The sequence below is a fragment of the Helianthus annuus genome, chromosome 11 (assembly GCF_002127325.2).
Source record: "Helianthus annuus cultivar XRQ/B chromosome 11, HanXRQr2.0-SUNRISE, whole genome shotgun sequence".
NCBI lineage: Eukaryota > Viridiplantae > Streptophyta > Magnoliopsida > Asterales > Asteraceae > Helianthus > Helianthus annuus.
Window position 1 is genome coordinate 175,550,368 of NC_035443.2, and position 24,433 is coordinate 175,574,800.

A 24,433-nucleotide genomic window follows, 5' to 3' on the forward strand; every position below is an offset into this window, starting at 1 on the left:
AACACAAACAAACAATAATTATATCAAAACAAATTTACACCAATTATCCCAATCAACCTCTTTATGTTTTGACCTATTTGAAAACCACAAGAAACTTAACGCCTTTATCTCGTTGATAATGTTCTCCAATTTAACCGGTATATTTGAGAACTTCAACTCTGTAACTAGCCTTCCAAATGCTCCATAACCAATAATGATGATACCTTGGACCGCTTCCTTCCTTATATCCAACAAGCTAGCCATGTTATATTGATCTAGGAGGTCCCTAAACGAGAAAGCAGAAATGCTTGGCAACTTACACCACGTGCTCACATGTTGCCACACCGTAGAAGCCACCAAACACGATGTAAAAAGATGTTCCACCGTCTCATCTCCGAAGCTACAGAGGGGACATGAAACATCTTCAATCGGGATGTTTCTTTTCCTCAAAGCGACCCCTGTAGGAATTTTATTCATCTCATCTTTAATTCTTGTAATACAACATGATCCATAAATAATATAATCATTATGCATCCCTAATGGTCTAGCTGAGCAGTGGCGGATCTAGAAAACCTTCATAGGGGTAACGTCTTAAAAGAAATGGGTAACGAAATCGAAAAAACGTTAAAAAAAGTTTAAATTTTTCCAAAATTTACACTACCGCCGGAGCGCCAATGGGTAGCAGAGGCTACCCCTTCTCATATGGTACATCCGCCCCTGCAGCTGAGTCCATATGAACCGGGTGGTGGGACCGGATTTCAAATTCTTTTTAATCAAAATATCATTTAGTACTCCATGTTTCATATTTGTTTATTCGAGTATTATGTTTGTTAACATGCAAATCCATACTAAAAGATTCATTAACTTCATATTTTGCTTTAAACTAAAAGATTTGTTATAGTTTAAGCTTAAAATTTTAACCTTAAAATTATAGTTTAACTTAAGAAGTATGGTAGGAAGAGTAGTTAATTTTTAAATTAAGCTGATTAAAAAAGTTATATTGTACTATTTAATCTCAATGCTAAAAATGATAGGTGTTTATTGGAGATTTGTGAAATTGAAAGTCAAACAAAGTGACAAAGGTGGGATCAAGAAATAGGTTAAAACTTGAAACAAAAAAGAAAACTTGGGTATGATGCTATGATATGTTTTACAGTTTACACAACCGTTTTCATGCATCGTGTTGCTTCATCTTTTGATAGTAGTCGGTAGTCCAAAATGTCAATTCGATACTCCCATCCAAGGGACTACATTTGTAAACTACATGGCAAAAGGGGACAAAAATATGGGGTATGGGGCGGGAGTTTGGGCGAGGGTTGGGGCAAAACGCTCAAGTCACCACCCCGGGAGGGCGGGAGTTTTGGCGTGACCCTTTGGGGCTTGGGTTTCAAGCCGGGCGTGGGGCGGGGCAAAGAGGTGACATGGCGGTTTGTGAATGGCCCAAAGAAAAGAGCCGTTGGGCTAGCCGTTGGCCAACGGCTATAATAAAAAAAAAAAAAAAAAAACCTTCCATTTTTTCACTATAAAACTCATATTTTTCTTCCATTTTTTACCACATTCATCAACCACATCTTCTATACATCTTCAAATTCTCCTTCTACAATACGAAAAAATGCATTCTTATAACCATGGTTATGACCCGACCAACCCGTATGCATTCCATGAAAATAATCCTAGCCCACCACCCACTCGTCCAATAGCTCGTCCGTTTTTCATACACTCTCCTACGCCCGATTTAGCAGGTTATGCATCGTATATCGGGAATCGTATATATACTAACTTCCCACAAACCGAAGATTCAATACCTACCCCGTTTTCACAATCGCCCATCGACCTTTCACCAACCTTCATCGACCTTTCACTAAACGAGTCCGTTCCCGAAACTCAACCACCCAAAGAGGGTCCTTCCGCATCGAAACCCATCAAAAAAAGAAGTCATAAGAAAAAAACCGAGGAGGATAAAGTAGTTGAAACCGCCAAACGAAAACAACAAAAATGGGTCTATGCTGAAGATGTTGCATTGGCGAGGGCTTGGTGTAAACAATCTCAACATTCAACTTTAGGTATTCTTAACCTTAGTTTATATTAATGGAATGATTATTTTTTATATGAGTTTGTAATATATTAATATCTTTTTATTAAAATAGGAAATCCGCAACATCGAACCGCCTTGTGGAAATGCGTTAGTAGGAAATTCCATGAAGAAATGGGTAGGGAGACTTATCGTGAAAACGATAGCTTATCCTCAAAGTGGACCGAAATAAGCACCCAACTTACAAAATTTAGTGGGTGTTTAAATAAAGCAAAGCAAAACCCTAAAAGTGGTGAAGCCGAAGCCGACATTTTGACAAATGCACTCGTCGGATACAAGTCAAATATGAAGGCCGACTTCCGTTTCATGCATTGTTGGGAGATATGTAAATTCCATCCAAAGTGGTCGACTGTCCCCATTGGTAGCGAAACTAACTCGTCTTCCAAAAGGTCAAGGACCTCATCCCAAGCCCAATCTGATGCACGAGATCAAGAGTTAATTTGAGGACCTTTTGGATGATTCGCCAAGCCCAAACCGGCCTGAGCATGGAAGAAATGCCTCAAGAAGGCGTGCTCAAAAACAAACGGCGTCGCCTTCAGCTGGGAGTTCTGGCTCGCGTAGGGGAATATACAGCGACCAGTTGGATGACATTTCATGCAAGTTGGATACATTCAACGTATTCTAACAACAAAGAGCCGAAATACGTAGGAGCAAAGAAGCTAGAGATGCCGCTAGAGATGCCCTGAAACAAAGACAGGATGATTTGAAAATTCTATCCCAGCCAATTGATCACCTACAGGGTGACGAGTTAGAAATAGTCTTGGCGTTGAGAGAAGAGATAAAAAACAAATATAAAAGTCAGGAATTTTTTTTTTTTTTTTTGTAATCTTCTTTTTTTGTAATTTTCTTTATTTAAAATTATTAAAAAAATAGTAAATTTGTGTTATTGGGTCTGCCCAGCCGGTCAGCCCACAAGCCAACCAAACCCACGCCCCCAAACCCCCACCCACCATACCGTGTGTTGTAGTGGGTTTCCCATGTCTGCCACCCGGTTCCACATGTCAACCAATGCCCCAACCCAAACCCAAACTCCCGCCCCGCCATACCCCACGGCCTTACCCTTTGTAGATGAATGGTTAACTTTGGATAGAAAGTATTGTGAAGAACAAAGAAATGTATATTATGGACCTTCTCTTTGTCATTCCGACCTTCGAAAAACCCATTTGTAGTTTTAAAAGTTTCAAACTAAAATGCGAACTATTTAATTTTCTTAGCAGCAACAGCAGCAGCAGCAGCAGCGGCGGCAGCAGCAGCAGCAGCGGCGGCAGCGGCGGCGGCATCAAAAATTTCATGTAATACAACATGATTCATTAACTTGTTTAGAAAAGTTAATGGAGACATATCACTAAAAAATAAAAATGTTGATCGAATCAAAATGTATTTATATAAATTTTCCTCCTCTGTCAAGAAAGCCGATAATTGGTACTTACATACAACTACCTACCGAAGCTTCTGTTAAACCAAAAATCACTTGAATCATATAGTGCATAGGACCATACAATAACAAAAGACCGAAGTAGATGGAGCAAAGGAAAAGATCACCACCAACCTTCTTGTGTCTTTAATACTCAGTCCACCAAATTACCTCATGTAAATTCGCGCCTTCTAAACACTACAAGATTAAAAAAATTACAATAAAAAAAAAGTTTTAGTTATACACAATTCTAAAGAGAATTTTAGTCATATGACTAGTGGTCTCGCGTTTAAGAAAGAAAACGATTATCTCAACGTTTATGAGATGTGTGTGGTAGACTACAAGCTATCAAAGTTACTTACTGTATCCTCAAGCTCAACACCAATAAGGCGAGCACCTTGAAGATTTGCACCCTTCAAATTTGCCTTACTCATTTTAGCGCCCTAAAAAAGTACCAACGAATAAAGTGAACAAAGAATTAATTAGAATTTTTCTCTAACACTAAACACTAAACCTTAAATTTTTAACAAACCGTTAAATCGGCTCTTTCCAGATTGGGTTTTTCAAGATTGGCTCCCTCCAAATTCACATCTGTAAGTTTGGCCCACTGAACATATAGAAATACTCCAAATGTTAGAACTAAGAATAATTTGTGTGTTTAATCCTGAATTTAACATACCTTGAGATGTGCTGATCTCAGGTCTGCATCACATAAACAACAACCTACCATGCAAGCATATATGCAAACCAAACATTTAACAAAATAGCAATTTCAAATATACTCGTGGAAACTTAGGGTGAATGGGGTGCACTGTGCGGACACTGCGCAGTGACCCTTTCACCGCCGTCCCCTATACACACGCGGTGAAGTTGTTGTATAATATAATGATATTATACAAGTTTTGAGAGATATTTACAATGTAAGTTTGCACTCTGAAGATCAGCTCCTGCCAGCACAGCTCCACGAAGATTAGCCCTTGTGAAATCACAACTTCCATAGGCAAGACTAATTAAATCAATTGAATTGACTAACAATGGAAAAAAGTTTGATTCTAGGGTTCACAAAAGATACTAAAAAGGTCTGCAAATTTACAAAAATAAACGCAAACTTTGTGCATCACAACAAGAACAGATAATAGGTTTGCAAAATCTTACTCGCTCATTGTTGCATCGTGAAAAATGGTCTTTTCAGCATCTACCTCCTGGAATAATAACAGAAAACATAATTGTAGGATCAAATTAATCAATAAAAAGGCGCTAACGTTAGGCATATATAAAACTAGTTACGTTAATTAAAAAAAAAAACAAGCCACATATTGTACCTGAAATTTAGAATGACAAAGATTAGCACGTGAGAAGATAACATTTTTCAAGCATGCAAAGCTGAAGTCCACACTGGACAATTTCTGCATAATGGGAAAACAGGTTTATTTAAACACTCACAAACATCAGCATGTTTTGATTTTATATATGTCAAGTTTTTTTTTTTTTTTTTTTTTTTTTTTTTTTTTACAAAAATGGATATTCTTTTCATTCCACACGAAAAAGGGCAATTACAAAGCAATGGCAGGTAGTCGGGCAACAAGTTGCGCCGCCACCCCCTTTTGAATAGAAAAACCAATTCTACTAAATACAAAGTTTGAAACCTTTAGCGACGAAGAATTACTATCAAGTTCAGGATAGCCAAATAACTTTTTATACAATAAGACCATGCGTAGTGGGCAATATTCACCCTTGGGCGTTTTGCGTCATGTGGCAGCCCAGTCAGCAATGGGGCATTATTGGGCGTTTTCTAAAATGAGTGTAGTAGGGATGGGGCATTATTGGGCATTATGTTTGTAATCAAATAAAATAAATAAAAAAAAAACAATTCACAAAATGTTATTGGACAAAACAACGCAAGCTCAAATCTATTTGGTCAATTCTTTCCCCTCTTAGCGTGATTTAGAAAACGCCCAAACCAAAAAAAGCCCAATCACGCCCATGCGTAGTGGCAAAGGGGCAATATTGGGCGTGATTAAGCCCCAAAAACGCCCAAATTTACAACCACTACGGGTGGTCTAAGAGTCAAACATTCAAACAAAAAAATGAACAAAAAATGCTAAATGTGTTTTACTTGCATACTTTCTAAAAAAGAAATTACGCTAATCGTTTTTGATGGATTTCGCTATTGTGTTTTAGCTTGCTAATAAGTATTTCAACTCTAAATATATGAATGTTAGATGGAAGCCTGCCCGAAACCATTTGTTCTTTAGAGCTTATATAATACAGGAATATTGGATTTTAATAATCTCAACTATTCGCCGTTGGTCGCCAACAATCCCAACTTTAAAAATAACCACTGACAGTCCTAACTTTTAACATATTGGCCTCCAATAGACCCTGACTAACAGAACCCTAACGCCGTTAGTCTCCGGTCGCCGGAAAAACGTTCTTGGCCGGAAAAGTCAACATTTTTGACCCGAAACTCTTTGTAACCTTATTATGGACATTTGGAAACCTTTTTCTAGTAATAGCCCCAATTATTAAAGTCGTCGGAAAACTCCTTTTTCGCCAAAAAACTCAACTTTTTGGCCGAAAAACTCAACATTTTCGTCTCAAACCTCTTTGTAACCTTAGATCGGACCTTTAAAACCTTTTTCTGGACAAAAACGGTTTTCCGGCGACCGGGGACTAACGGCGTTAAGGTTCTGTTAGTCAGGGTCCATTGGTGGCCAATATGTCAATAGTTGGGACTGCCGGTGGTTATTTTTGAAGTTGGGACTATTGGCGGCCAACGGCGAATAGTTTGAATTATTAAAATCCAATATTCCTATATTATAAATCTATAATATATGCCAATCCTTTGTAACTTCATGTCCAAAAATTCTACTAATGATACAACATACATCAAGTATCTTCCAAAACAAGATGTGTTTGATCATACCAATTTCGAAAGATCAAGCCCAGAGAGATTTACTCCCATTAATCTGACACATCCGCCATTGGCATATTGTACACATTTGATAATATCAGTGCGCGTTAAGTCAGTATGCGTTTGCTCATCCTTCTTCTTATTCAAAAACTCGTTTATCATGTCCACCAGTCCCTGAAATATTCAAAAGGGTGACTAATATACAAAGTACTATACAATAAATCCTTGAGGATACTTAGATTGGTAAAAGAATGAGTTACAAGAAGCTGATAGTATTCCGCTTCCCGCAAAAGCTCTACACGCTCTAAATCAGACAGGTTGGAAACCGGAGCTACACCATCTCTCAACCAATTCAATATATGCCGAAAGTGCTTCCCATCCCTGTCAATAAACACATATCCCTGCAATGATACATGTTCCTTTTGAGCACAAAAAATCTGAATACTCATTGTCAATATAGTTTGATGCTCTAAGAAATCCAGCATGACCCGAGTATTACTCACATCAGACAAAACCAAGATATGAAAATAACAAGGTCAACAAGAATATTAGACATATGAAATGCACATGATCTCCCAAACAAACATGTTGTGTCTACATTACATACTTACCTTGTCATCCTTGCAAACAGTGTGGTGACCACTGAACATGGCAGCAAGCATTGATTGGGGCTCCCTATGAGTTAGTGTATCAACGGTTGTGCGGAATTTCGTTCCACCTGAATCGATAACAATATTAAATAGGTGAGTCTAAACGTACCTCCATTGTATCCTAAACGCACCCCCTATAGTAAAAGTAGAAATATGATGTGATTGTTCGCCAAAAAATCAGAAGAAGAAGTACATTTAGCACAACCCTCTTGAATTAACAATTAAAATCAACTACATCCCCAAGAAATATGATAGTTATTAATTATGACCTATATCAAGATAAACAGTGGAAGAACAGGCGTTGGAGTACATTGCCATCTCCTCCTGACTGAGATATTCGCAGTGCAACCAATGAAGATATATAATTGTGCTATATATAAGACCATGCGTAATGGGGCGTTTTTTGTAAAATTTTTTGCCAGAAAACGCCCTATAACGCCCCACCCCCCATTACAGGGGGCGTTATGGAGCGTTATTTTCGAAAAAAATTTACTCCGGCGTTTTAAAAATAACGCTGAAAATGGTGGGGGCCCACATCTTTCGACCGTTGCCTTCAACGGTAACTTTCTTTAATTTTTTTTTTTTATTTTAAATAATTCCCACTATATATATTTAACTCACATTCACCATTTTTTATACAAAACTTCACAAACTCTCCCACTTTCTTCCCACTTTTATAAAAAAAAACCCACCTTCTACCACCTACAAGGCGATGCGTTGATCCTTGCGCAAATGCGTCGCCAAAAAATTAAAGAAAAATATGGACTCTAGATGATATTAATTTTTAATGTTTTTTTTTTATTTTTTTCAGTTATTTTTCTGTTTTTTTTTTTTATTTTCAGCTTTTTTTTTTCAGTTTCGGTTTTTTTTAATTTTTTTTTTAATTTTTTTTTTCAAGTAATGTAATTTTTTTTTAAATTAATGAATGTTATTTTATGTTTTAAATTAAAAAAAAGATAATTGTGAAATGATTGTAAAATGATTGAATGGGGCATTATGGGGCGTTATACCACTACACCACTTTTTCTATAATGTCCCCATGCTGACTAGGATGCCACATGGCGCAAAACGCCCCATGGTGGGGGCATTATAGTTGATCACCACTACACATGGTCTAATAGTAGGGAATTGAAGAACACTGAAGATGAAATGAAAAGCATCTATGAGATTGAAGGTGAAAAGTTGGCAAAATTGAAAACTCAAGAGTCTTTCTGCATGTAGGTGGTGTTGGAATTACAAAAGTGAACAGATTGGAAATTTATTGAAGGTTAAAGAAAAGTTAGAAAATTTCAATTAATTTTTTTTTTGAACTTTTCATGAAAAAAAAATCTCAAACCATTGAAAACTTATCTGTAAATATTATTTATTAATACCACTAATTGTTAATACTACTGTATTTTACTATTTTTTTAGTATTTTTTTATACTTTTGGTTTTCTGGCGCCAGAGGCCGTAGACCTACTTAGTCGAGTTCAAAAAGGGGTAGCGGCGCAGCTTGTTGCCCGTTTACCAACTATCTCGATGTAAATTCGTAACGTATTATATATGGTTTACTTAAATCCAACCTTTATAAAAATTACTTTACTATATTATTAAAAAATCAAGGTTAGGAATAGTTAGCTTTTTATTTTTTTCAAATTGATCACAAGTTATTGTTTTTTACACATTTATTTTCTTTACTTTTTAAGTTAAATACATTTTTATTTTTATCTTAACTTTAATAATTTTTTTTATTACGGGTTGAGATAACTTTGGGGTCAACCGACATCAAAAATACCGGTACGGTCCTTTCGGTATTTGTACATGAAAGTAAAAAAACGGCACCAACGTGGTACACAAAACACCAAAAGTCGATATCGAATTGATATTGAAAATCTTTTAGTTCGGGAAATTCGGTACTACTACCTGGTACCATTTGCTCATCACTGATCACGGCTACCATACGAACAACAACTATGTCGTACAACTTTTTTTTGTTGATTTACTTCAACTTTTAATGATTTATGTTTTTTTTAGTTTCAATGGTAGGGATGAGCTCGGTACCAACTGATACCGAATCGATACTGGTACCGAAAATACCGGTTACGGTACTAGTATATGAAGGTAAAAACTGGTAGCGAACCGGTACCAGGAACGCCAAAAATCGGTACCGAATTGGTACTTAAGATCTTTCGGTTTGGAAAATTCAGAATCGATACCCAGTACCATTTGCTCATCTTTGACCACGGGTTTAATATGAATAACAACATTACCATACAATTTTTTTGGTTGATTTTCTTTTGGTCATATTTTAGTGTTTTTTTTCTACATTATTGTCAGCGGTTCCGTACTCAACGCGCTCGTAATAATTTCAAAACACATGTAAACACAGACTAAATAATAAAAAAAGTTCGCCGCAACGCGGCGATGATGATAAACCTAGTTAACTTTATAAAAGAAAGTTAAAACTTTCAGCGCAATTGATACAAATCAAAGGCAAAAAGAAAGTGGGTTGGTTAAAGTGGTGGTCAATTCACAATTTTCCAAAATTTTAAATTTTGAGAAAATTAACTAAATAACGTGGATATATATGTGGGGAAATAAACTCTTTAACGAGTCAAATTAAGTCGAGGTGGGGTCAATTTGAACTCGGCTTGTTTACAACCTAGTCAAGATCGAGCTAGCTATATTCGAGTTATTTTGGAGTAAGCTTTTTTCAAACAAGTTTCTAGCTATTCGAACACTAACTCAATCTCATCATTACTTGGGTCTTGGTTTCACCAACTGATTCTTTTATAGAAAACATTTCACAATATCATGAAAAGAACTAGAACATTGAGATGGATGGGGGGTTGCACCCCCGGTTCCCACTAAGCTACGCCACTGCAAGTATTACTCACATCAGACAAAAGCAAGATATGAAAATATCAAGGTCAACAAGAATAGACATATGAAACGCACATGATCTCGCAAACAAACATGTTGTGTCTGCATTACATACTTACCTTGTCATCCTTGCAAACAGTGTGGTGATCACTGAACATGGCAGCAAGCATTGATTGGGGCTCCCTGTGAGGTAGTGTATCAGCGGTTGTGCGGAATTTCATTCCACCTGTTTCGATAATATTATTAAAGGTTTTTTACATATTCCCCCCTCCTAAGAAGGCTTATTACATATTTCCCTAAACAAAAAAATCATTTATATATTTCCCCCTCGTAACCCATATGTATTACATATTTCCCCTTTTTACTATTTTACCCTTAATTAACCTATTAAATGACTAATTACATATTTCCCCTTTCTACCGTTTAAATATAAATATAATTTATAATTACTGTTTGTAACAGTATGCTTTTGTTTGATTAACAATAACAATGCTAACTAATTTACCTTACTACTTAAAAGAGTATTAGAAAGTAATAATATTATTTTCTTACAATACACACGCTACATTGTGATTAAATTTTTTGTTATTTTATTTTGTTGGATCAAGAGCTACGAATTGTAGAACTTATAATTTATTGCGCTGAATGATTATCACATAAAAAGTTAAGATGACAGGATGATTGCTGATAGCACTTGGTTATTTTCTAATTGTGTATACTTTTTTTTTTTTTTAAATAGGCATGATTCACAACATGCATCAATATCATGAAACAAGTTACAGAGACTAACTATTAATTAATTCAGTAATTTGAAACCGACATAGACGTACTAGGAAGGGTCTTAGAACGGGGACATATGTGAAAAGCCTTTGAGAAAATAGAAGAATTAGAGAAATATGTAATTAGTCACTTAACAAGTTTATTAAGGGTAAAATAGTAATTGATAAGGCTGGAGGGTGTGGGGGCGCCACCCTCGCCAGCTGGGCACCTATAGCGCCCCAAGGTGCTATCGAACCACACCCTAGGCGCTATGGCGGGGCGCCATTGAAGTCTCGCCACCATGGTAACGAGCTCGAAGGCCTTTATCAGGTGGGGCCCATAACTTGTAAACCAATAAATTTTTTTTTTATTTTATTTAATAGGGGGCTCCATCCACACCCTACAAATTAAAGGGGGGCTCCATGGCTGACGTGGATCTACGTGGATCCTACGTGGACTTGATAAAGTCTCATGGGGCTCCAACCACACCCTATAGCCTAAGAGTAATTTTAATGAAAAAGGAAAATATGTAAATCATGTGGGTTAGGAGGGGAAATATGTAATTGAGTTTTTTGTTTGAAGAAATATGTAATAAGCCCTCTTAAGATGAGGAAATATATAAAACCTTCTATTATTGAACTAGTCATTTACCCGCGCGATGCGGCGGGACATATATCACTTAGGTTGGTGAGTTTTGGGCTATGTACGGAGGTTGTTTATAGTTAGTCTATCAATCACTTCGTAATTTACTGTATTGTACGCCTGTGTCGTTTTGGCTCCTTAGAGTACTGGTACGACATTCGGTATAGCAATCCAAAAAGATATGCCAAATGGGATATTCACAACTTGATTTTAATGAAAAACGTCAACAACCGTCCAACTTATACTTTTAATGCTAAAACCTCTTTTAGTTATTTTATTTGGAAATTTAGTTTAGGGAATATGTGTTGATCATATCTAAGAGTAATTATTTATTAAAAAGGTAAATATGTTGAACAAGTGTCTTGAATCAACGTAAGTAGGCATGTTTAAGTCCACACAAAACCTATCGACCCAACCAGCCCATTTTCCCAAAGCTATAGACATCACTCTTAGACGTTAAATGACCTATAACGGGAAAAACACGAAAAAATATTAGAGATAAATTTTGGATTTTTTGACACAACCCCATGTGCATACCGGTGGCTAGATACTCGGGAGCCGTGTATCCGTACGTCCCCATGACTCTAGTCGAGACATGGCTCTTATCACCGATCGGTCCATCCTTGGTTAGGTAGTATGGTAAAGGTTATATATTTCAATAATAATCTAAAACTTACATATTTTATACATTTGAAAAAGCATTTGACCCGCTTCTTTTTAAGCGAAAGAACGTTTTTTTAAGTGAAAAAGCATTCAACCCATTTCTTTTTAATCGAAAAGGCATTCGACCCGTATCTTTTTAACCGAAAAAGCATTTGACCCGCTTATTTTTAACTGAAAAGGCATTCGACCTGTTTCTTTTTAAGCAAAAAAGCATTCGACCCGCTTCTTCTTAGTCTATGTGTAATGGGGCAGTATATCACACCAAATTTGAATATGGCACCCCGATAGTGCCACCAACACCACTACGGCGGGCGCTATGGGATGGGTTTTTGCATCTCCCGTTATAGTGATAGCGGCATTGCCCTTTATCCCCCACTCACACACATATATATACAAACATATGTATGTATAATTGAAGGGGTTATATAACTCCCTTACCACTACACCCTCTTGTAATACAAAGTCTCATAAAGCCCCTCTCTTACGCGTTTCGTCACTTGTCGCATAACGCCCCCCAAAGGGCTTTATGACGACTACACAATGCCTTAAGATTAAAAAATTTAATAAACCAGACACACTTTCATTGATGACCTAATAACCCGATAATTACATAGTATTATAACGAAACTTTAGGGACTTTAGAAAGATTAAAAAAAAGATTTTATTGACATAATTAGAACAAATGACGATGTTATAATACTCGCACTGGGTTAGACTCCAAAAAGCACAAACAACTTTGCATTGATTTTGTCATGTGGTTTCTAGAAAACATTGAAGGCCCGTTTTAAAAGCTCACCTAAACAACTGAATTGAAAGGCTCACCTAAAAAGAAACAACTGATTTTTTTTTTTTTTTTGAGAAACGCTAATAAACAACCGAATATGTTTAGTCGAATTTGTTACTTGTTTGTCCCAGAAAATTAGAAAAATAAGGTAAAAATCAATGTATTAATCTTAAACATGAATTGTATTTTCCGTTTGCATATGTTCAATCACACATGGACAAACTCGCAGCAATACCAACTGAATCATTTTCGGATTAATTCCAACAAACCAAAGTCAAACTTGAGAGAGTTTAACAAAACAAAGTCAAGCTTGAGAGAGTTTAATTAACCATGTTTGATTCTAATTCACAAGATATGGAATTCGCATATCTGGTGCACCAAGTTGTAGAAAGAATGTGACTTTTTACGTAGTGATTAATCCAAACTCAACAGTTAACGAAAGATTGTGACTTTTTACGTAATGATTAATCCAAACTCCAAGATCAAGTGCACCAAGTTGTGAACGCATTTCATTCATAAAGTGCTCCGAGTAATGCAGTACCAGCATATCCTCAAATATGAACTTCAGTCTTCATTCATCTTTAAAAGATGTTAATAATCTCTTTGTAGATGATATCAATGGTTTCAACAAAACCCAGATGACTTCATTGTGAATACGAACATAGCACTTCAATGTACTAAAATTATATCAACAAACAAAAGTCGTATGCCATGCACTCTAAGATCTCTTGGCATCTACGTTTGAATAATTGGAATCTTGTTGTTCATATGGTTTTGATTACGGAAGAGTAAAGACCATCTCTAAAAATGATGGTAATTTATGATGATAAAAAGTCGTATAGATATCACTATATAAATAAACATAAAAATGAACATTTAGTTACACCTAGAACTAAAATCATTGGGGTAGTAAAAAATCTTGTATCCATACTACATAAAACATTTTTTATAAAGTTATATCTTTGATTATACAATAACTCAAGACTTTTAAGATAGCAACTGCAAATACATTCTATGAGGAAGAGGAATAGGCAGCATTGATACGATCCCTCAGGTGGTCTCCACTATGTATTGGAGGAAACCTACAAACCAAACCGATCTTTATGTTTCAACAATTTCATACTAACCAAAGAATTGAACTCAAGTTTACCGCTTTAAAGCACAGATAAAATGACAATGCGGTCAGTAACTCAGTAATGCCACATTTTCATGGTAGCGCGCGCACACACATACCTTGGAGGAGATGAGTTGCTGCAGCAGCTTTTCAAGCACTCAACAATACAATCGGGATTAGGATCCAAAAACAACGCCATCTGCATATCATATTGTGAGTTGTTTACAGTTGGAAAAAAACAATAGCCCAGCTCATGTTTATTTCAAGCCATAGAATGAAATGCTATAACTTCAAAACGAAAAACCTTAGATTGGGTGGGTTTTTATGTAAAAAAAATGGTTAAATAAAGCACAAAAACAGATGTAAGTGTAATTGGTTAATAAGTAAGTAATTACAGAATATCGCTCTTTCCCAGTTGGCATAACTCGGCGTAGTGTTATCTGCAACAGAAAGATACAGAACACGCTCATTTTGTGTTATAATGGGAAAAATTCCAACCATAAAAAGAGTAACTTACCTGAACAACAATTTGTCCATCGTTCCATCATATCCCCAAGATTAATAATGAAGGCTCTGCACCACCACAAAACGCTTTAACCACATGTGCGATTGAAAGTTAAGACTACTAAAACGCAATTGTGGTATTCAAAAGGATAGTACCAACAATCCAAGAAAAAAATGCCCGAGTATTAGTCAAAGACAACAAGCTATAGAAGTAGGAGTTATGTCGGCACATGTTTCCTAGAGCACTGCACTACTTAGCACGTATATTAGGATCTTCATGTGTAAGAAAGCCTTTCAAGTGTTCCAAGATGTCTGCTCCCTTTATGTGCTCATAAAAATCCTGTGTATGATTAAAATTCCTAATAATATATAAATAATCAATATCAAAAACATACTTAGTCAAGTCAATAAAGACCGAGTGACAGACCTTATGCATACGAGCTACATCTGAAACTATCATTAGAACATCCAGTTTGACTTCCCTTGGTGAAGAATTATCAAGTAACCGTCTCATTGAATTTGGATTCAGCAGACCCTTGCCAAGGAGTTGTACAACCAGTGGCCCATGACCCGTCATTTTGGCTAGAAACGCAACGGGTCTTGCAACATCCTTTAAGTCCACATGTTTCAAGCACTGAATTATATTGGCTGGATTCCCGCCTGCAGGTTCAAAAACAGAATTCACAAAATTATATTCCAGAAAAAAAGTTAATTGAAATAAAATACAGAAAATTAAGAAACTATCGACCTCAAGCGTCTTCTTCTGTGGGGTCATCTTCAATTGGATCAAACACGCACGCAATTCACATAAATACTATCCAAATTGACAACCGCAAGCGTCTTCTTCTGTCGGGTCATCTTCTAACCCAAAACCCAAGTCACCCACCACACCTCACACTGAAAGAAGAACTCAAATAATACCCAACTTCGACCCAGCCCAAATCCATATTGCATGGATAAATATAATTCAAGTTTGACCAATTTATTAATTCGATTTTGCAGTTTGATTTTCATTCATGTTCCCCATGACCATATAAATATATTAATATAAACATATAACTTCATCTTCTCCAATAAATAACAAGTGCTGCTGCAGTCCATCGGAAAACATCGCTGCAGTCTATAGGAAACTTTCGTTTCCGTCAACCACAAAACTTCCTTTCATTTTTATCTTTACCTAACATAAAATTGCACTTCGCGGAAAAAATTGAGGGGTATACCGGGCTACCCCTCGGCCACACATAAATCCGCCATAAAGACCAGCATCATAGACCCTGTAACTTAGATCAATTTTAACCTCCACAATACAAGTGTTAATATCACTTAATTCAAAAATTAAAAATAATTATAGAAAAAACAGTTTTGACTAACCTCAACATGGTAAAAAATAACAACATTAGCTACCAGGTAATCATTTAGACCAATAACTTCAAATAAAAAACTAAAACCGTCACTCAAAGATCCACCCGTATGTCTAGAATTGTGAAACTTACAAGATGCTCCAAACTTACAGATACCCGTTCTTAAAAAATACTCCATATTTACAAAGAAACAAAAAGAGCCCCATAGCATTCAGAAAAATCAGACAATCAAACAAATTCCATGCAAGTTTAGTTATAAAAGAGTACCTAGCAAGCAGCTTCTCCTGATCGCTCTGGGTAAAATACTGATCATACAGATGATAGATCTCATATATATTTTTTAAGTGTACTATATTTTTTAGTGTGGTTTTAATGAAATTTGGCAAGAGAGATGACTATAGAGTGGATTTAAGTCAAACAAAGGAACCACAAGGCTGGTTCAGGCCCACTCAGGCTGGTGCAGAGCGTTTTTAGCACCTGATTGTGAAAAACCATAAATCCACCTGGAAGGTGACATCCATATAAAAGAGGTACAATGTTCAAATATGGTATATACACAACTTACCATTTAATCAGCCAACATCAAGACTGTTTTCAAATGAAAGTTCCTCCCACAATACACAAACGGGTCCTCAAGACTCGGTCCTAGCAAATCAATAATTAAAACATTATCCTCTCCATCTACACCGGACCTTATGGAAGGTATACCACCTACAAGTGAAACTAAAACATTACAAATCATATCATTCAGAGTGAACATTGTACTCCTAGCTTCATACAAAAGTTGTGGATGTTTAGTCTTATTATACTCCTGCAATATCAAAAAACCAACTTTAGCTCTAAACTCAGAATAAAACCAGTTCAAACCCTAATTCACATCCTAAACCCTAAATCCCCAACCCTACCCAAACAATCTCACATCAATCACAAATAATCAAAATAATTTCTGACCGTAAACAAATTACAATAAAAATACTAACAAAAGCAGCCCAATTAATCAAACTTTTACCTGGTATGCTGCAGTTTTGAAAAGAAAGAAAGTTGCTGATGCTGGGATGATGATGTAATCCCTTCTTTGGCCATCCCTTAACACAGCAAACCCTAAATGGGCAAAAATAACTGATTTAATGTTAAAAGCCATGGAAGAACATACATCTGTTGTTGTCTGCATTATCGGACCGTCAATACCTGCTTATGTGCTGAACTTAGGTGATGACCTGCTTTATCGTCGTCGGAGGTCATAGCCCGCAACGTTCTCTTTATATTTCTCTTCTCTTTTCAAGATCTGCAAATCCCTAGACGTTTTTAGCATAACCAGAGGAAATCGGTGATTGGGGTCGACTTGAAAGTGGATCCAGAGATGAGTTTATTCTAGGTATAGAATCGCAAGAGAGAGTGAGAGTAGATGGAGGGTTTGTGTTTTAGGTTTCTCTAAGAAAGAATAGGAACAGACAGATCTGGCGATTAAAGCGTGTTGAGATGAGTAAAGGGATTCAAAATTTGAATCCACATTTGGCCGCCCAAAATTTGTTTGGCCGCCCAAACTTTTGTTGCTTTAGCAGTTTCAACATTTGTGCTTTAGTTGGTTATACAATATGCTTTAAAGACTTGTAAAGTGGCAAATGACCATTTCTGCCCTTCCTATATGCTTATTAAAGTAGTATAGATAGGTGAGTTTAAATGTAGCTCCCTTTTTATATGCACAAAGATACATTTGAACACGGGCTCTTTTTATTTGTTTTATGCGCCTTCTCTTTATCACCTGGGCCTTAAAATAAGCCCATTGTAGTTTTAGACGTTTCAAACTGAAAAGCAAACTATTTAGTTTAACTATTTAGTTTTCTTAACAAATAAACTAAAGAAATTCAAAGTACTTTATATAAATTGATGTTTTAAACGGTCATTATTAATTGAGTGCATTACAAGTTTTGTCATTTATGTTTGTCTCAAATTTCAGGCGTTGTCATTTACCTTTAAAATTGATGACTTTTGTATTTAATGTTTGAAAATGTTGCACGTTATGTTCTTTAGGGTTATAATTTTCAATTAAGGTCCTGTTTGTTTGGCACTTAATAGCCTCTTATTAAGTCATGTCTGACTGGGTCAGATTTCAGATTGTTTGTTTCATGCCTCTTAACACTTACCCAACCTCTTATTACCCTATGACCGGATCATACATTGTGTGAAGTCTGACTCATCACTGAATGAACATTAGACTTCAATATCCCTCACATCACCCCACAACAACCCTTCAAATCCTTATCATCACCGATAACACAGAAATCGTCATCAATCGCAAGAAAAATGAGGAGACGAAAGAAGACGAGGAGGAGTTTTACCGGTGAAATTCGTCGTCGGAGCCTCAAACCACCACAAACCACCACCGTCGCCTCCACTGTCGCCGCCGTGAGCGGCGGTGCCGCTGCCGTGCTTCCCTTTCCTTCTCACTCCGTCACTCTGTCTCACTTTCTCTCCTGTTCTTCGAGATGGGGTGTGTGAGAGCAACAGTTACCATCAGCTGGGGGTGTGTGATGTTCGGCTCGCAAGAATTCCCTCCGGTTTCTGGTTAGAGAGTGAGAGGGGGGAGCCAGGGGTGATAAGGGTTGTAGTGGGGTGGTTTGTCGGAGGAGCAGCCATCATCGGTCGGCGCAGTCGCCGGAATTACGAACTCCGATCACCGGAGTGGATGAGAGAGAGAAGGGACACTGTGTTTGTGTGCGGCCGAATGAGAAGGACAATTGTTGAAGATCGGTGGTGGGTGTTGTGATGGGTGTTGTTGAAGATCGGTGGTGCAGTTGAAATATAAGAAGCAAATTAGAAAAGAAATGAATGAAAAAGGGGTAAAAATGTCATTTTACACAGTCATTCAGATGTGCAACCAAACAGCACTTTACTGGTTCAGCACTTACTGGTTCAGAGCCTCTTATCCATTCAGACCTCTTATTCATTCAGCACTTATTGATTCAAATGTTGCCAAACAGCCCCTAAGTTATGTTATGTGCACTGCACATGAGGGTAGTATTGTCTTTTCACATCCTAATTATAAATGATTTTAGAAAACAAATAAAACTATCCGGCAATTTCTCCCTCAAAACACACCCACTCTCTCTCTCTCTCTCTCACTTCTCTCTCTCTCTCTCTCTCTCTCTCTCTCTCTCTCTCTCTCTCTCTCTCTCTCTCTCTCTCTCTCTCTCCAACCACCACTTGCCATTACCTGCCGCCACCACCCCACCCTCACCCCGCATAACCAGTCCCCACCACTGCAATAGTGCAACCCCACCATAACCACCATCACCAACCACCCACCACCATTGCAACTAGACCAAAACCGCCTACCCAACCCACCCACCGCCAATGCTGCAACTACATACAAATCCAATGATAAAATCATTGTTTTTTATTTAAAATGGCGTATTTTAAGAATTCAGCCTTTCAATCTGATTTGTACCAGAAAATACATGTTTTGAGTCTTTTGACCCGTTTTGCCATCTATTTTGTCGAATTTGATTTGCACATGATCCTAATGTGTTTATTATATTGTTTAGATTGGAATCAAAACTAATTCCCTAGAAATAACTAAAAGAAGAAGCAGAAACCACCATGGGGCATTTGAAGAATTTGGTTCAGTATACTGCAGTGAGTATTTGCTACTCTATATAATATCTCTGTTCTAATTTCTTAGATAGAACACTCACTACCACAAGCTTCCTTGACTCTTATCTCCCTAACCACCACCCCATCACCGCTTCTATGAACCCCATCACTTCCACTCCTCTTTCAACCCAAACCTATGCAAGGTATCCGGTCGAGTCGCCGGAGATATGTGAGAAGGACGACGTCAGAGATATGTGAGAAGGACGACCCCACTTGTCTCGTCCCGCCCCGTTTCCTCCTGCAATTGGACCCCATTTGAGTCGCTGGAGATATGTGAGAATTACGACGTCGAAGAGTGTGGCGTTTGAGTTAGGGTTTCGATGACTGCAATTGGTTTGATGTGATAACAGTGGTAGAGGGTGGTAGCAGGTGGAGGCGAACCAGGCGGTGGTGGCAGGGTGAAGGCGGTGGTGGCTGGTAATAGGGTGGGCGGTCATTTAAGGCTAGAGAGAAGAGAAAGGGGGGATTTAGAGAGAGAGATGTGTGTGTAGAGGATGTGAAATGTCCCTAATTTGTAAATATTTTTTCACTTTTACACAACAGTCCTTTCTATAAGTTATTTTATAAAAAAGTCCCTAAGGATGTTAAATGACAAGAATACCCTCATGTGCAAGGCACATGACCATATTTAACAATAAAATCTAACTAAGGGCTAAAGGACATAACGTGCAGGATTTTGAAACGTTAAGGACAAAACTCGTCAAATTTAAAGGTAAAGGACAACGCACAATTTGGTATAAACATGAAGGACAAAACTTGTAATTTACTCTTATTAATTAGAACAAGTCGGTTTTGAATATATATTATGATGTAATATAACTGTTTTAAAAACTGATTTTTTTCATTTTATTCGTACATGGATTTTTCGCCACAACACGTGGTGGGGAAATCCTAGTTACAATATAATAACCAACCTTTTGTGAATAGCACTTTGACTTATTTTTTTTTACCTTTCAATCTTTAGTATTGACACTTACAACTCTTTAACTTTCTAAAGACTTTATAATAGAGCTCTACATGTTTGTCATGTACGTGTCAGTGTAAATTCAAGTTGATTTACGTTTCGACGTAATTTTCTTACCAGAAATGAGTTATATCAAATATAATATGTTCTTATGTTTTTTATTATGTATGTTTTTTATTATGTGTGTTTTTTGTTATTCTACGTTTTGACGTAAATTTTATATTTTCCCCGTAAATGAACCAGGTCAAAATAAAATACGTTTCCATGCTTATTTTTATGTACATTTTTAGTTGATCTATATTTTGATATTTGTCTAGAGACCAGTCAGGTCAAGGCAAATATAGTACGTTTTTATTAGAAAGTATAAATTCTAACGTATTTTATGTTTCAACCACCTTGACAACGCGTAAGGCAAGTTGCTTGATGAAGTATTAAACTAACAGAGTAACAGTACAATATTAAAACTTCTTCATTCACTAGCTAGTAGCAATTACACCCATTGATTACGGATTCAGCACCAATCCATAACTCTTTTTTTTTTCCTTTTTTTTTTCATTACATGACAATTTATTTCAACAGAAAAAGCACACTCATGACAGCTCTAGCTCCATGTGAACCACTCATCCCCTGCACAAACAAAGCACACAATAACAACAATTAATCATACGAAAACTCAAATAAAACCTGCATCTCACGAATCACACTCTAAAAACACATAAATAAAATCCGTTGCTAATTTCCGTTACATGAATGATGAATGATGAATCCTCACAGTGATTATCAAACATGTATCATCGTTTCAACGCTCGATCATGTAAAGTCTACGTATGTGACAAGTGTATAACAGATCTGAAACTGTAGGTATACTGTATACACAGATACGTCGTCGTTTCAACGCTCGTTCGTGCAAACCTTACGTCTATGAAAACTAAAAACTGAATATGTGTGAGAGCGAACAGATCTGAAAATATACGAATCGACGGACATAGTGATCATCAACGATGCGTCGTCGTTTCAACGCTCGTTCGTATGAAAACCGAAAAGTGAACAAGTGTAAGAAGTAACTAACAGATCTGAAAATAATCAAAACATACACATACCGATTGGAGATCTAATCGCTGTCGCTGCTGCTGCTGCTACCGCCGTCGTGATGATCGCCTTCCTTCTTCTTCTTCTTCTCCTTCTTATCCTTCTTCTTCTTCTCACCTTCACCGCTGTGTTCCTTGCTTCCTCCATCTTCTCCGTGGATCTTATCCTTTATCTTATCAATTATCCCTTCCTTGTGCTCAGACTTCGATTGATCACCTTCGTGCTTCTTGTCATCGTATTTGTGATCAGATTCGTGCTTCTTGTCGTCGGATTTGTTGCCGCCGATGTGGAGTGCGTCTCCGATCTTGTTCATGATTCCGGCCATTTTGATCGCTTTTGTGTTGCAAAGTATTACTGAAATTAATGAGGTTTTGATTTGGTGTGGGGAATTGGTGTACAAGTGGAGTTGGATTTATAGAGGGGATGAGGAGGACACGTGGCGAGTTGTTTCTAAAAATATCTATTTGTGAGAGGAGTGTAAGGATTATTTTAGCATTATCCGTTTTTAATACTTTTGAAACCGACCAATTGACCAAATATTTTGTGGTGCATTTTTCTATGGATAAAATAGAATTCTTTTATTTTCACACCCGTATTTTATTATTATTTTCAAACTTATATACGGGTCGTATAACGTTATATGACACATATAAAATTTTGTTGTACATAAATAGATACACAACAGTCCTTTCTATAAGTTATTTTATAAAAAAGTCCCTAAGGATGTTAAATGACAAGAATACCCTCATGTGCAAGGCACATGACCATATTTAACAATAAAATCTAACTAAGGGCTAAAGGACATAACGTGCAGGATTTTGAAACGTTAAGGACAAAACTCGTCAAATTTAAAGGTAAAGGACAACGCACAATTTGGTATAAACATGAAGGACAAAACTTGTAATTTACTCTTATTAATTAGAACAAGTCGGTTTTGAATATATATTATGATGTAATATAACTGTTTTAAAAACTGATTTTTTTCATTTTATTCGTACATGGATTTTTCGCCACAACACGTGGTGGGGAAATCCTAGTTACAATATAATAACCAACCTTTTGTGAATAGCACTTTGACTTATTTTTTTTTACCTTTCAATCTTTAGTATTGACACTTACAACTCTTTAACTTTCTAAAGACTTTATAATAGAGCTCTACATGTTTGTCATGTACGTGTCAGTGTAAATTCAAGTTGATTTACGTTTCGACGTAATTTTCTTACCAGAAATGAGTTATATCAAATATAATATGTTCTTATGTTTTTTATTATGTATGTTTTTTATTATGTGTGTTTTTTGTTATTCTACGTTTTGACGTAAATTTTATATTTTCCCCGTAAATGAACCAGGTCAAAATAAAATACGTTTCCATGCTTATTTTTATGTACATTTTTAGTTGATCTATATTTTGATATTTGTCTAGAGACCAGTCAGGTCAAGGCAAATATAGTACGTTTTTATTAGAAAGTATAAATTCTAACGTATTTTATGTTTCAACCACCTTGACAACGCGTAAGGCAAGTTGCTTGATGAAGTATTAAACTAACAGAGTAACAGTACAATATTAAAACTTCTTCATTCACTAGCTAGTAGCAATTACACCCATTGATTACGGATTCAGCACCAATCCATAACTCTTTTTTTTTTCCTTTTTTTTTCATTACATGACAATTTATTTCAACAGAAAAAGCACACTCATGACAGCTCTAGCTCCATGTGAACCACTCATCCCCTGCACAAACAAAGCACACAATAACAACAATTAATCATACGAAAACTCAAATAAAACCTGCATCTCACGAATCACACTCTAAAAACACATAAATAAAATCCGTTGCTAATTTCCGTTACATGAATGATGAATGATGAATCCTCACAGTGATTATCAAACATGTATCATCGTTTCAACGCTCGATCATGTAAAGTCTACGTATGTGACAAGTGTATAACAGATCTGAAACTGTAGGTATACTGTATACACAGATACGTCGTCGTTTCAACGCTCGTTCGTGCAAACCTTACGTCTATGAAAACTAAAAACTGAATATGTGTGAGAGCGAACAGATCTGAAAATATACGAATCGACGGACATAGTGATCATCAACGATGCGTCGTCGTTTCAACGCTCGTTCGTATGAAAACCGAAAAGTGAACAAGTGTAAGAAGTAACTAACAGATCTGAAAATAATCAAAACATACACATACCGATTGGAGATCTAATCGCTGTCGCTGCTGCTGCTGCTACCGCCGTCGTGATGATCGCCTTCCTTCTTCTTCTTCTTCTCCTTCTTATCCTTCTTCTTCTTCTCACCTTCACCGCTGTGTTCCTTGCTTCCTCCATCTTCTCCGTGGATCTTATCCTTTATCTTATCAATTATCCCTTCCTTGTGCTCAGACTTCGATTGATCACCTTCGTGCTTCTTGTCATCGTATTTGTGATCAGATTCGTGCTTCTTGTCGTCGGATTTGTTGCCGCCGATGTGGAGTGCGTCTCCGATCTTGTTCATGATTCCGGCCATTTTGATCGCTTTTGTGTTGCAAAGTATTACTGAAATTAATGAGGTTTTGATTTGGTGTGGGGAATTGGTGTACAAGTGGAGTTGGATTTATAGAGGGGATGAGGAGGACACGTGGCGAGTTGTTTCTAAAAATATCTATTTGTGAGAGGAGTGTAAGGATTATTTTAGCATTATCCGTTTTTAATACTTTTGAAACCGACCAATTGACCAAATATTTTGTGGTGCATTTTTCTATGGATAAAATAGAATTCTTTTATTTTCACACCCGTATTTTATTATTATTTTCAAACTTATATACGGGTCGTATAACGTTATATGACACATATAAAATTTTGTTGTACATAAATAGATACAGTAGAATGTTTTTTTGTTTTAAATGTATATTGGTCGTATAACAATATACGGGCAATATAATGTTATACAGCCTTATGTTTTTTTTTGTGAGGTTTTAATCAGTTTTTTGGGTG

General features: G+C 36.6%; 3 protein-coding genes and 1 long non-coding RNA gene across 10 annotated transcripts; all 4 read right to left on the minus strand.

Annotated features, from left to right (window-relative positions):
• Window positions 1–4,608: 4,608 nt before the first annotated feature.
• Window positions 4,609–7,377, minus strand: LOC110888821 (FH protein interacting protein FIP2). Its single transcript, XM_022136326.2, has 6 exons — window positions 7,319–7,377; window positions 7,011–7,117; window positions 6,660–6,800; window positions 6,412–6,573; window positions 4,808–4,891; window positions 4,609–4,687 (listed from the first exon to the last, which is right to left on the minus strand). The coding sequence occupies exons 1-6, from the start codon at window positions 7,365–7,367 to the stop codon at window positions 4,637–4,639; spliced, it is 594 nt and encodes a 197-aa protein (XP_021992018.2). The 5' UTR covers window positions 7,368–7,377; the 3' UTR covers window positions 4,609–4,636.
• Window positions 7,378–13,585: 6,208 nt separating this feature from the next.
• LOC110891133 lies at window positions 13,586–17,257 on the minus strand. 7 transcript variants are annotated; one of them, XR_004872996.1, is made up of 10 exons: window positions 16,929–17,224; window positions 16,750–16,841; window positions 16,520–16,551; window positions 15,128–16,451; window positions 14,807–15,039; window positions 14,536–14,719; window positions 14,393–14,448; window positions 14,271–14,315; window positions 13,995–14,074; window positions 13,586–13,843 (listed from the first exon to the last, which is right to left on the minus strand). It is a non-coding gene; the product is annotated as an uncharacterized LOC110891133 (long non-coding RNA). The 7 variants fall into 7 exon arrangements; XR_002565058.2 differs by having other exon boundaries at window positions 15,128–16,217; window positions 16,306–16,551; window positions 16,929–17,221; XR_002565059.2 differs by having other exon boundaries at window positions 15,128–15,653; window positions 16,306–16,551; window positions 16,929–17,212.
• Window positions 17,258–20,803: 3,546 nt separating this feature from the next.
• Window positions 20,804–21,910, minus strand: LOC110888820 (dehydrin HIRD11-like). The gene is made up of 2 exons (XM_022136325.2): window positions 21,459–21,910; window positions 20,804–20,985 (listed from the first exon to the last, which is right to left on the minus strand). Exon 1 carries the CDS (start codon window positions 21,770–21,772, stop codon window positions 21,470–21,472), a length of 303 nt encoding a protein of 100 aa, XP_021992017.1. The 5' UTR covers window positions 21,773–21,910; the 3' UTR covers window positions 20,804–20,985; window positions 21,459–21,469.
• A 1,088-nt stretch (window positions 21,911–22,998) lies between these two features.
• LOC110891132 (dehydrin HIRD11-like) lies at window positions 22,999–24,104 on the minus strand. The gene is made up of 2 exons (XM_022138799.2): window positions 23,653–24,104; window positions 22,999–23,179 (listed from the first exon to the last, which is right to left on the minus strand). Exon 1 carries the CDS (start codon window positions 23,964–23,966, stop codon window positions 23,664–23,666), a length of 303 nt encoding a protein of 100 aa, XP_021994491.1. The 5' UTR covers window positions 23,967–24,104; the 3' UTR covers window positions 22,999–23,179; window positions 23,653–23,663.
• Window positions 24,105–24,433: the final 329 nt, after the last annotated feature.